This window comes from Phoca vitulina, unplaced genomic scaffold (assembly GCF_004348235.1).
Source record: "Phoca vitulina isolate PV1807 unplaced genomic scaffold, GSC_HSeal_1.0 scaffold13, whole genome shotgun sequence".
NCBI lineage: Eukaryota > Metazoa > Chordata > Mammalia > Carnivora > Phocidae > Phoca > Phoca vitulina.
The window spans coordinates 10,545,460-10,557,951 of record NW_022589716.1 but is presented as its reverse complement, the minus strand read 5'-3'; the positions used below and the strand labels follow the sequence as shown (position 1 = coordinate 10,557,951).

Genomic DNA, 12,492 nt, shown 5'->3' with positions numbered 1-12,492 from the left:
CTCTGCAGACTTTGAGAACCACATCAGACACTGTTAAATTTTGCCTCAACTGTCAAACATAATTCAAAGTCAGAAGGACGAGGAAAATGTATTATATTTTCCAGTATTTTTACTCTTGAAATTGTCCCTTATTCCTTCCTGATTTTCTGATTACTTCTTCTGTCATTCCATTTCTGTTTATAGAATTTTTTTAGGGTTGATCTGCTAGTGATAAAATATTTTACCTTCCTAGGACAGTGCCTTAATTTCCCTATTAATTACTGAAGGATATTTTTGCTGGAAATGGAATTCTGGGTAGAAAATTCTTTTCTTTCATCTCTTGAAAAATACTGTGCCTTCTGGCCTCCATGGTTTCCAATGAGAAATCTGCTGTCATTGGAATTCCCTCGCCTCCATTCACCTTAAATTTTTCTTCCTGCTGTCAAGGTTTTTTTTCTGTCTTTAGTTTTCAGAAGTTTGACTCTTGGTGTGTCTTTGCACATATTTCCTTGGGTTTATCTTGTTTGGGGTTTCCTTAGTTTCTTGAATCTTATGTCTTTTGCCAGAATTGGAAAATTTTCAGCCATTATTTCTTCAAATACTTGTACAGCCCTGTTCTCTTTCTCTTTTTCTGGGACTCTGCGGGCACCAGTGTTAGATCTTTTCTTGCTGTCCCACACTCTTTTCATTTTTTTTCTTTCCTCTGTCTTTAATTGTAGTCATTCTTCCCTCTATCCTTTTTATTCTGCTAAGGGGCTTACTATGGAGTTTTCTTATGGTTATGTATTTTCAATTCTAAAATTTCTGTTTTGAGCTGAAGAAGGATGAGGAATGGGAATAGTCCCAACCTAAACTGCAACCCTGCTCTTCTAACCACGTCCAGTGGCTTGTCTTGAATAGTTAACTTTTCCGTTTGTTGTGTGCCTTCAGCTAATTTCACAACTTTGAAATAGTTGATTTTCATCATTTTTAGCCAGCGTTTTTGCTACTTTTCTGGGAGAGTGGGTTCACCGAGGTACTTACTCTGCCATTTAGGAAGTTTATCAGTGTTTTGTTTTAAATGTTATTGTTAACTCATGGATTTAAAGTGCATGCATGTGCATGCGCAAACACACATGTACACACACACACACACACATATGTGATGAGTTTGATTCCATTGCTGTCATCCTTCATTTGATGATCAAATTGCCCCATTCTAGCAATGAGCATTCTTTCAGATTGGTTCCTGTGTTCTTTTGGTGTGATGTCATGTATCTTTGATAGTTCCAGTCCTTGCTTTCTAGGGTAGTAAGATTCCCAGGTACCTCTTGCACATTTTCTGCCCCAGACTTACAATCTACCATTTCTTAGGGAAACTGTGTATTTTTCTTTTTTATTGATAGTGGATATAATATTTAGCGACCGCAGTCTGGGGGCTGGGGTGCTCATTGATACTAGGTTGTCATTTCTTGTAGGCCTTATCCATTGACATAGCTGGAAACTACACGTCTTTTGAAGAGAAAAGAGTCCGATGGCTTTGTTTTATATTCACAATTTTAATTTAAAATTGCAGGGCTTTTACTTCTTTGATTTTATGCTTGCGTCTCTTTTCTTTTGGAATTGTGTTGTTTCATAATGATGTTAATATCATCACTTATTTTTACCCTATAATATTTCTATAATTTTTTCAACAGTACCAGCATTCCAAGTATTAATATCAGTGTGAGGTTTAAAATTTCTTCATGGTTTTTGCCTCTAAATATATTCCACTGGGGTTTGCAGTCAGATATTATATTTTAATATGACATGAAGTAATCCTGTTTTCCTTGTGGTTATGTCACCAACAGGCATATTTGTTTCAGTTGGAATTTTTTTCTTTTGATTTAAATATGTTTCTAAAATTTTATAAAGTATCTACATAGTGATAAAGTCAAAATTATGTAACATTCCCATTTTCAATCTGATACTATTCATCCTTTTCATTCTTCCCTATATATGCAACTGGTTTTTATTATTTTACTCTTCTGTTGTTCATTTAAAAATTATAAACAAGTATGTGTGTGACTACATACATATATATATTCATAGTCGTATCTCTTAGATACTGGAAATTATCCCACGTCAGTATGTAGTAATCTTTCCCTTTTACAGCCATATAGATGTAGGGACCTTATTTTATTCAGCCAGTTCCTTACTGATGGACATTTGGGTTGTTTCCAATCTTGGCATTACAAATAGTACTGCAACGAATAGCTTTGTACATGTCTTTTTGTATTTTTGCCAGCATATCTTTGGGATAGATTCCTAGAAGTGGGATTGCTGGATCAAAAGGTAAATACATATGTATTTTGCTAGTATTGCCAAGTTCTCTTTCACCAGGGTTGTCATTGTGCTTTACCTGCTTAAGCACAGCCTTACCGTAGAGTACGTTGTCAAACTTTGGAATTTTTTTTCCAATCTGATATCTCAGTGTAGTTTTAATTTACATTTCTTTTAAAATGAGTAAATTTACACATCTTTCCATATGTTTAAGGACCATTTGCATTTCTTTTTGATAAATTCTCTTTTTCATGTATTTTGCTCATTTTTCTATCAGATTATTAGTTTGTTTCTTCTTGGCTTGTTAGTAGTTTTTAATTTATGAGAGATTTTAGTTCTTTAATTCATTACTTTTAATGTAGTCGGTGTTTATTTTTTTATTTGTAAATTAGCATGCTGTTTGAGGGAGAAGGTTCCTGGCTAAGGACCATGAGTGTTCAACCTCATTATGGTTTGGTAATGGAAATTGACTTTCTATGACCCATACTTCCAGGATGCTTCCAGTGCAGTCTTTGTTGGCTTGTTACATTTCTGGTGAAAAATTTCAAACAAGTAAAAACAAATGGAAAACAATTTAACAAACACACATGGATAAAAATGAATGGAAAACAATACAGCAAACACCGTGGTACCTACCGTGAAGAATTAATGTTAACATTGTCCAGTATTTGTTCCCATTTTTTTTATTCCTGTAAAATATCCTTAACACCAAGTTTGCCCTTTTAACCATTTTGAGGTGTACAGTTCAGTAGCATGAAGTACATTCACGTTGTTGTACAACCATCAGCACAGTGATCTCCAGCACTTTTCCATCTTCCCAAGCTGAAACTCTGTACCTGTTACACAGTAACAACTCCCCATCTCCCTTTCTCCCCAGTCCTTGGGAGCCACCGTTCTCTTTTCTGTCTCTCTGGATTTGACTGCTCTAGCTCTCACGTTTAAGTGGAATCATACAGTATCTGTCCTTTTGCAAGATCCTGTCCTTAGGTTCATCCATGTTGTCATATGTGCCAAGATTTCCTTCCTTTTTAAGGCTGAATAATATTCCATCATGTGCATAGACCATCTTTTGTTTATCCGTTTATCTGTTTATGAACACTTGGGTTGCTTCCACCTCTTGGCTCTTATGACTCTTATTGCTCCAAACTTTTGTGTACAAATATCTGAGTCCCTGCTTTCAGTTCTCTGGGGTATGTACCCAGAAGTGGAATTGCTGGATCATAGGGTGATTGTATTTTTTAATTGTTTGAGAAACCACCATATAGTTTTCCACAGTGGCCCCACCATTTTCCATTACCAGACCAGCAGTGCACAAAGATGCCAATTTTTCACATCCTTGTCAACACTTGTTTTCTGCTTTTTTGGATAACGGTCATTCTAGTGGGTGTGAGGTGTGTCTACTTGTGGTTTTGATTTGCATTTCCTTTATGATGTTGAACATGTTTTCATGTGTTTCATGTGTTTTTTTTTTTTTTTGAAAGAAATAAAAGCTAATAGGGTTTAAGCCTCTTTTGTACTTCCCTTCTAATCCTATTTTCTCCTCTCATCTCCGAAGGTAGCACTGTTGAAGTTGATGTATGTTCTTCCCACCTTTTTTTTTTTTTTTTTAAGATTTTATTTATTTATTTATTAGAGAGCGAGCGAGAGAGAAACAGCATGAGAGGGGAGAGGGTCAGAGGGAGAAGCAGGCTCCCCGCTGAGCCAGGAGCCTGATGTGGGACTCGATCCCAGGACCCTGGGATCATGACCTGAGCCAAAGGCAGTCGCTTAACCAACTGAGCCACCCAGGCGCCCCCCACCTTTGTTTTTATACTTTTATTAATATGCATGCATTTATAAACATGATACTGCAAAGTTTCCTTTGAAGTCTAAACTGTATCTTGTGCTTTTCATTCTGCACCTGCTGTTTTTATTCGATGTGGGGTTTTTTTTTTTTTTGAGATTTATCTATGACAATACTAGTTCATTCATTTCATCTGCTATATAGTACTACTCCATTGTAGAATTGCCGTAATTTAGCTCTTCTCCTACTGATTGCTTTTGTCTGGTGCTATTACAAACAGTGCTGTGGTGAGCATCCTTGTACTTGCCTCCTTGTGTTTGTGTGAAGCATAGGCTCCCCTAGGGTGTACTCATTCAGCAACTGTTTATTGTGAACTTGCTAGTGCCAGGCATTGTTGTGGGCAGTGGGGATACATCAGGAAACAAAACCCTGCTCTTCGAGAGTTTATGTAAATTGGGATTATTTGATTCTGGAATATTTGAATCTTTGCCCACTCCACAAAAATTTATTGAGTCTGCTGTGACAGAGATATAGGAGTGACCAAAACAAAATTCTGTCTTGATAGAGTTTATTTTCTAATGGGGAGGATAAAAAGATGTATGGCATACTGTCAAGTAGAAATGAATGCCTTTAAGATAATGAAAGCAGAGTCTGGGGTTTCTGCTTTAGATAAGTACTGATGGAAGGCCTTTCTGGAGAGAGGACATTTGAGGAGAGGCTTGAATGAAATGAAGCTGGGAATGACACTGGGGAATGAGTTTTTGAGCTGAGGAAATGAATGCAGAGGAGGCTTGGAAGAAAGAACCAATGATTAGAGAAGAATAGTAAGAATCCCAGGGTTACTTGAGTGCAGGGAGCAAAGAGCCTGGTTGGGCATGTAGTGGCAGGGAAGGTAGCCAGAGGTCAGACCATGTTGGGCCTTTGCAGTCTCCCAAAGAGTTTAGATTTTATTATAATTGGGATTAAAAGGTGAACGATATAGTGGTTAGGTCTTGGGCTAGAGAGAGAGCAATAGAAATGATGGGAAGTGGTTAGATTTGGGATATATTTTAAAAGTGATACCTACAGAATTTTCTGATGGTTTTGATGTAAGATGTGCAAGAAAAGTTGGAAAACAAGGATAACTCAACATTCTTGGATTGAGCCAAAATATAGACTGGTGGAGGTGTCTTTTACTCAGTTGGAGAGTACTAAGGAAGAATCAGGTTGAGAATTTACGTTTGAAATGCCTATTAAGTATCTCAAATAGTTGGCATTAGATACTAAATGATGGTCCAAAGTGATTGTAACAGTTACACTCTCACCAGCTTCATATAATGCATTTGAGTGAGTCCCTGATGGATACCAGCAGGAGACCGCATGTCACACTTCCGTGCTGTTGGGATTCATCAATAATCAATGCAGTAAAGGAACCTGCCATTAAAAAAAAAACACGTAATTATTTTGTGTGTAAAATGAATTAACTTGTTGTGAAGTAAATTGTGTAAGTTAGGGTTACTAATTTTATGTTTTTATACCTTGAGTTTTCTTTAATTGGGGCTCACCTGTTTCCTTTTGTTTTGATTTTAATTCCAGATGCTGGATCTGGTGTGGAAGAAGTGGAATTAAGCTGGGAAGATTATCTAGAAGAGACAGGGTCCACTGCAGTTCCCTATGGATCTTTTAAACATGTAAGCAGTAACTGTATTTGTTTTACTCACTATGTCCCATTCCTTTGTCTCATTGTACCCTCATTGGAGAGTTTAGAGTTATTTTAAGTTGGAGCACTTGAAAAGATTTGAGGGCTTTTTCCTTTTCCCTCCTCCTGCCACCCTCATTAAGAAAGCTGGACATTTTTTTTTTTAATATGTTATTTATAAGTAATCTCTACACTCAACTTGGGGCTTGAATTTACAATCCTGAGATCAAGAGTCGCATGCTCTACTGACTGAGCCAGCTAGGCCCTCCTGGATATATTTTAAAATCCTTTTTGGTTTTGTGTATTTTCTGCCACTCAGTGCAGGACTTGTCTTTTTGACTAGTCATGAATATTCCTTTATTTTTGTCAAAAAACCCTCTATAATTGAAGAAAATGGTTTATTTTCTTGCACTTTGTTTTATGACCATTGGCTTGCACATTGGGAGTAATTTCAGTAACATTATTGCTTTCTCTCATGTTGAGCAGAAGCATGAGTAATGTCATATAGTGGGTCAGATTAGTGGCCAGTGCAGCGTAGTTTTATGCCCTAATAGCCCAGTTTAATTCTTAATCCATTGACTACATATTTGCCCTGTGTGATGTCTTTAGAATGTAAGAAAATACTCCAAATTTTATTAATAATTTATATTCAGACCTAGTTTTTTAACCTGTTCACTTACACTCCATCTTAAAACATAGAATTATTGATTCTATTGATTTCATGTTTGTCTTAGTCTGTTCAGGCTGCCATAACGCAATACCATAGATTGGGTGGCTCAAACAACAGAAGTTTATTTTCTCACAGTTCTGGAGACTGGAAGCCTGAGATCAGGGTGCCATTATGGTTAGGTTCTGGTGAGGACTCTTTTCCTGGTTTGCTGACAGCCTCCTCACTGTGTCCTCACATGGCAGAGAGTGAGAGAGCAGGCTCTCTGGTGTCTCTTCTTATATGGACACTAATCTTACTGAATCAGGGCTCCAGTTCTACGGCCTCCTTCCCCTTTACTACCTCCGTGAAGGTGCTGTCTTCAAATACAGTCACATTGGGAGTTAGGATTTGAACATACGGATTTTGGGGAGACACAATTCAGTCCATAGCAGTGTTCAACAGGGCATAGTTCCTTTGTTCTAGGATTTGAGAAGGCACAAACGCTCACTCAGAATTGTTTGATTTTGTCAAGTTGAACTGTATTCTTAAAAGTGTTTTTATAAGCTGAAGAATCCTGCTTATTTTCAGTTTGTTTTGTAAAAACTCAGTCATGATAGTTGTCCTTTCTGTTTTTTAGTTCATTTATGTTTTTCTTAAATTGAAGTGGTGAGATTTATGTATTTTAAGTAAGGATTTCATTTTATATTGACTAATCTTTTATAAACGGTTTCAATATTTTTTAACATAGAAAGTCTATTTGTGATCATGTAATATTTTTGAATTCTTGTTTTTAATGTTATTACTAATCTGATATGTATTTATCAAGCTTATTTATTTATACTAAAATGAAAATGGAGGACAAATTTTCTGACCAAAATCCTGGATCTAAAAAAATGACATTTTAAAGAGACAGATCCACCTTTTCTCTTTGGCAAAGCAAAAAGGAGAATGAAAAATAGATGTATACTCTCTCATCATCAAATGTAGAAAATATTTGTAAGCATTAGTCAGTATATCGTGAAGGGCTGCCAGATATAGTGAAAATCAGGCCATGGTATAGGAGGATGTGGGAAGAGATGCTGGTGGATAGCTGATCACAGGCCAGCTGGTAGAACTCAGATCTCCAGGACAGTGGAGATGGATGTTTAAGCTCCTGGCAAGAGTTTTATAGGACCCAGTTTGGAATAAAGGAGGGAGGGAAGATGGGGCTGAAGAAGAAATTAGAGGCAAAACCACATTTGCAAGGAGGACGAGTCTAAGATAGTAAAATAGTTTTCCTCATGGTACATGTCTGTTGGAGGAAACAGCACCAGCTTTGGGAAAGGCACTAAGCTTTATCTGAGTCTTCCTGAACAAAAGCTTTAAGCTGCTAGGGGAAGGGATGCAAACCCTGTTAACCCCAGGATGCAGGTGAAATCCATTGCAGCCTGGAGATAGAAGAAATAAAAGCCTTTTGTCCCTGGAAGAGGGATAGAAATACAAGCTGGAGCAATCGAGGTCCCTTACAATTGGGAGAGGGGTAAGATCACTGAGAAGTTCCTACTCCTTTTTTTTTTTCTTTTTAAAGATTTTATTTATTTATTTGACAGAGAAAAATGCAAATTAAGGTCACAATGAGATAGTCGCCACAAGGATCGTGCTAGTCTGCTCTTTCCTTGTTTTTACTTCTTTCTCCCACAGTGAGAAACGTCGCTCTCGTTTCCCACAATATATGTACGCATTTAATCTTTGTATACACAGGAAGTAGTTCCAGAATTGCTCACCTTTACCTTTGTGACCATATAATTTATCATCTGAATTAGGACACTTGGAGAGAGAAACGGCATTATTAGTTACTATTCAAGGATAACAGGTGTAAACATAGACTGTTTCAGGGGCACTGGGAGGTGTGGCTCCTTACATATGGTACATATTATACTAATTTATTGTTATTATAGCTTCTTTTGTCCTTCCCCTTTTCTGACTTCATAAGTTTTTTGAAGGATGGAGAAATCACTCTTGAAAACATAATATGTTGAAGGTTATTAAAATGGTGAACATTTAGCGATTTATGTACTTCATAGAAAACATTTTCTGTAATCACAGTAGGCTGCTTTGGTGAAAATACTGAGTTGTATTAAAATTCCTTCGGAGTTGGCTGGAACAGAGCAGCATGCTGTTCCCTGTTTGTTTGGATCACTGCTATGAGTTAGAATTGGAGTTTCTCAGGTTTCCCTTGGGAAGGTTTTATTTAGTGCTTCAGAATTGTAAGTCTTAAAAAAGAATTTTGGCTAAAGAAATACTCAGTTGAGATACTTACCTGGTGGTTAGTAACATTTCCCTGTTCAGGTGGATACACGTTTGCAAAATGGATTTGCTCCTGGGATGAAGCTGGAGGTGGCTGTGAAAACAGACCCTGAGTCCTACTGGGTTGCCACCATCATCACCACATGTGAGCAGTTGCTGCTGCTTCGCTACGAAGGGTACGGCGAGGACCGGAGGGCCGACTTCTGGTGTGACATCAGGAAGGCCGGCCTCTACCCCATTGGGTGGTGTGAGCAGAATAAGAAGACCCTTGAAGCGCCGGAAGGTAATGCGGTGCTTGCTGTGGAGACGTGCTGTGGTACTGATGTGTGCACAGCCTTGAGGTCTTCGTTCTCCCACACACACAGGCTTCTCTAACTTTCTGGGGTTAGCGTTTTGAAGGAAAATATTGATAAGGAATAATGCACATTTCCCTATCTTTAAAAATTATTTTTGAGGCTTCATAAAGCCTTGCGTCTTTATGATACTCCTAGGGAGCATCAGTTGCTTATCATCCTGTAAAACTGTGAGGCTCTCTGAGTTTGGGACGTGTAGGTCTGTTTGTCTTGAAGTACATTGGGCCAGATTGCTATGCTGGTGATTCTCTTCTAATTTTATTGTCCTCTGTCTTCTCACCCCTAGGTGATCTGGGACCTATGAATTCTTAAAATGAGTCAGCTGAAGCTCCCTTCCAGGAAAGCCTTACAGGGAGTAGAATCCAAATTAAGTAGGACAGAAGGAGGAGGAGGAAGGTCATGTAAAGATGGAGAAAGGGGAAAGAAGGCTTCAGGTTTAAGAAAATATCAGAGCTTATATGTTTTTCTTTCAACTTATTTTGATATAATTTCAGATTTACGGAAAAGTTGCAAAAATAGCATAGAAAATTCTTAGAGACTTTTTGCCAAGTTTCCCTAAATGTTGATGTTTTACCAAATATATGTTATCCATCCCTCTCCCTCCTTCCCCTCTGCCTCTCATACACACATGCATGCGTGATTTTTCAATGAACCATTTGAGAGTCAGTTGTAGGCATGATACCCTTTTACTCATACCTTAATGTACTTATAAGGACATTCATTAGCACAGTAAAAATAACAAAAGAAGGAAATTAACTTTGTAACAAAATAAGGAAATTAACTTTGATATAACACTATTATTGAATCTGTAGATCTTACTTAGTTTTTACCCATAATGTTTTTAATAGTAAAAGGAAATCCCAGATCATGTGTTGCATTCAGTTGTCATGTCTCATAAGATTCCTTTAATTTGGAACAGTTTCTCAGTCTTTGTCTTTCATGACTTTGACATCTTTGAAAGTATAGGCCAATTTTCTTGATAATGTTGATTATGTTGTTTCTTTTCCTGGTCCAGGATTCAGTCCAGGATCATACATTGCATTTGATTGTCGTGTCTTTTCAGTTTCCTTAAACTTTCTTTTTATTTCTTGGTGTTGATGTTTTTGAAGAGTACAAGCCAATTATTCTTTTAGAATGTCCCATAGTGTGGGTTTGTCTGATGTTTCCTTAGACTCAGATTGTGCACTTTTGATAGGAAAAATGCAGAAGTGACTCTCTGTCCTTCTAGGGCATCAGTCATTATTAGGACACACATGCTGTTGGTTTGCCCTGTAACTGGTGATAATAACTTTTATCACTTGATTAATTTGCTGTATGCCAGGTTTTTCCACCATAAAATTACTTTCATACCTCTAAATTAATAAGTATCTTGTAGGAAGATACTTTGTGATAATGTAAATATCTCATCACTCCTCAAACTTTTACCCACTCTTTTTAGCACTGATTGATCATTTTTATCTTAAACAATTATTACTCTAATGTTTACCAAACAGTATTTTCTAATTCTGTCTACATATCATGGTAAGCTTTCTACAAGAGAAAGAACTTTCCTTTCCCCCCATTTACATACATACGTTTATCTGTGTATGTCAGGGTAGACTTCATGATTCTTATTTTACTCAATGGGTTATAATCCTTTACTGTGTTATTTATTTGGATGCTCACAATGTCCTGGGTTTGGCAAGTGGGCACCCCTTTAAGCTGGCTAATGTGTCCTCTGTTACATTCCCATCATTCTTTGAGTGGTTTCTTATGTTTTAGCTCAAGAAGCTCGTCTCTGGGTGCCTGGGTGGCTCAGTCAATTAAGCGTCAGCCTTCGGCTTGGGTCATGGTCCCAGCATCCTGGGATTGAGCCCCATGTCAGTCTCCCTGCTCAGCGGGGAGCCTGCTTCTCCCTCTCCAGCTCCCCACTGCTTGTGTTCCCTCTCTCGCTGTCTCTCTCTGTCAAATCAATCAATCAATCAATCAATCAATCAATCTTTAAAAAAAAGAAGCTCGTCCCTGAAATTGGCCATTTCTCCAAGAAGTCCTAGTTTCTTTTGGTGAAGAATGGCATTTTGAAATGAAGATTTGGGTGTTAGGGTCCTTGGGCGTCTGTGGGTTTGTAGCAGCCTTTTTTTTTTTAAGGTTTATTTATTTATTTTGAGAGAGAATGGGGGGTTGGGTAGCAGAGCAGAGGGAAAGAGAATCCCAAGTTGAGCGCGGAGCCTGATGCAGGGCTTGATCCCAGGACCTTGAAATCAGGACCTGAGCTGAAACCAAGAGTCGGACCCTTAACTGACTGAGCCACCCAGTAACCCCTAGTTGCCATATTTGAAGCGTTTTGTGAAAAAACATTGTAAGAGGAAGCTCTAGAGACATGAAGCTACTGGCCGACCATCTCATTGTAAGAGTCTAGGAAAATGCATCGAATTGAAATGATTTTAGTTGGGTACAAGGTTATAACGAAAGAGCGAGAGGGAGAGAGAGGAGAGAAGGGTGGAATAAAATCATTCCAGAGAAACAACCATAAAAGAGTTGAACCTTGTGTCAAAAACATTTCAAAACCAACTAAGAGAAAGTAGTAATAACGTTAGAAGCGGTGAGAGAAAGTATAAATAAAATTTATAAAAATTCAGAAACGAGATGGAGAAAAGGGAATTTGAAAAGAGAAAAAGTAGGAGTTAGGCAAGAACTAGAAATAAAAGCATATTAGAAATGAAGACTAAGTTAAAGTGAACACAGGAACAAATCTACCATGGATAATATCTGAAGATAGAGGATGAAAAGGAAGGAAAAAAAAAAAAGAAATGAGGAAAGAAAAAAGACTTGGGTAAAGTCACTGAAGGAAACCACAACAGTGAAACAATAAAATACAATAAACTTTCATTCAAGAAAACTTGACTGAAATAAAGTAGGACTGAAATACATATAGAAAGGGCTCACTTTGCACATGGGAAAATCAAGTGAGAACAGCTGTATCAAGGTGAACTTTTTTTTTTAAGATTTTATTTGTTTACTTATCTATCTATCCACCTATCTATTTGAGAGAGAGACAGCACTAGCAGGAGGGAGGGGCAGAGGGAGAAGCAGACTCCCCGCTGAGCAGGGAGCCTGATGTGGGGCTCAATCGCAGGACCCTGGGATCATGACCTGAGTTGAAATCAAGAGTCAAATGCTTAATGGACTGAGCTACCCAGGTGCCCCTGACACTTGAACTTTAAAATAAAATCCCTTTGTTATTCAGGCAAAAGGTCTAAATTTCTTGAAAAAGAAGGAAACAAGATTGTCATCAGACTAATTGACAGTAATGAATAGTTAAGAAATTCAGTAAAAGAATCTATGAGACAAGGGTTTTACGTCTGGCCACACTGAACTTCAGGTATAAAGGCCGTAAGCAGTCTGTTACAAAGATGTGAAGATTCAGGAACAGTGTTCCTGTGAGCCCTTCCCAAGACATCCACTGGGGACTGAGCTTTAGAAA

At 37.8% G+C, this 12,492-nt stretch overlaps 1 protein-coding gene across 4 annotated transcripts in view; it reads left to right on the top strand.

Moving 5' to 3' along the window:
• SFMBT1 (Scm like with four mbt domains 1) overlaps nucleotides 1–12,492 on the top strand; it is a 126,595-nt gene that overhangs the window by 72,855 nt on the left and 41,248 nt on the right. For all 4 annotated transcript variants that reach the window (XM_032411465.1, XM_032411467.1, XM_032411464.1 and 1 more), the window contains 2 exons: nucleotides 5,639–5,733; nucleotides 8,719–8,959. In XM_032411465.1, the coding sequence (XP_032267356.1) occupies nucleotides 5,639–5,733; nucleotides 8,719–8,959 (336 nt within the window). The remainder of the gene's footprint in view (nucleotides 1–5,638; nucleotides 5,734–8,718; nucleotides 8,960–12,492) is intronic.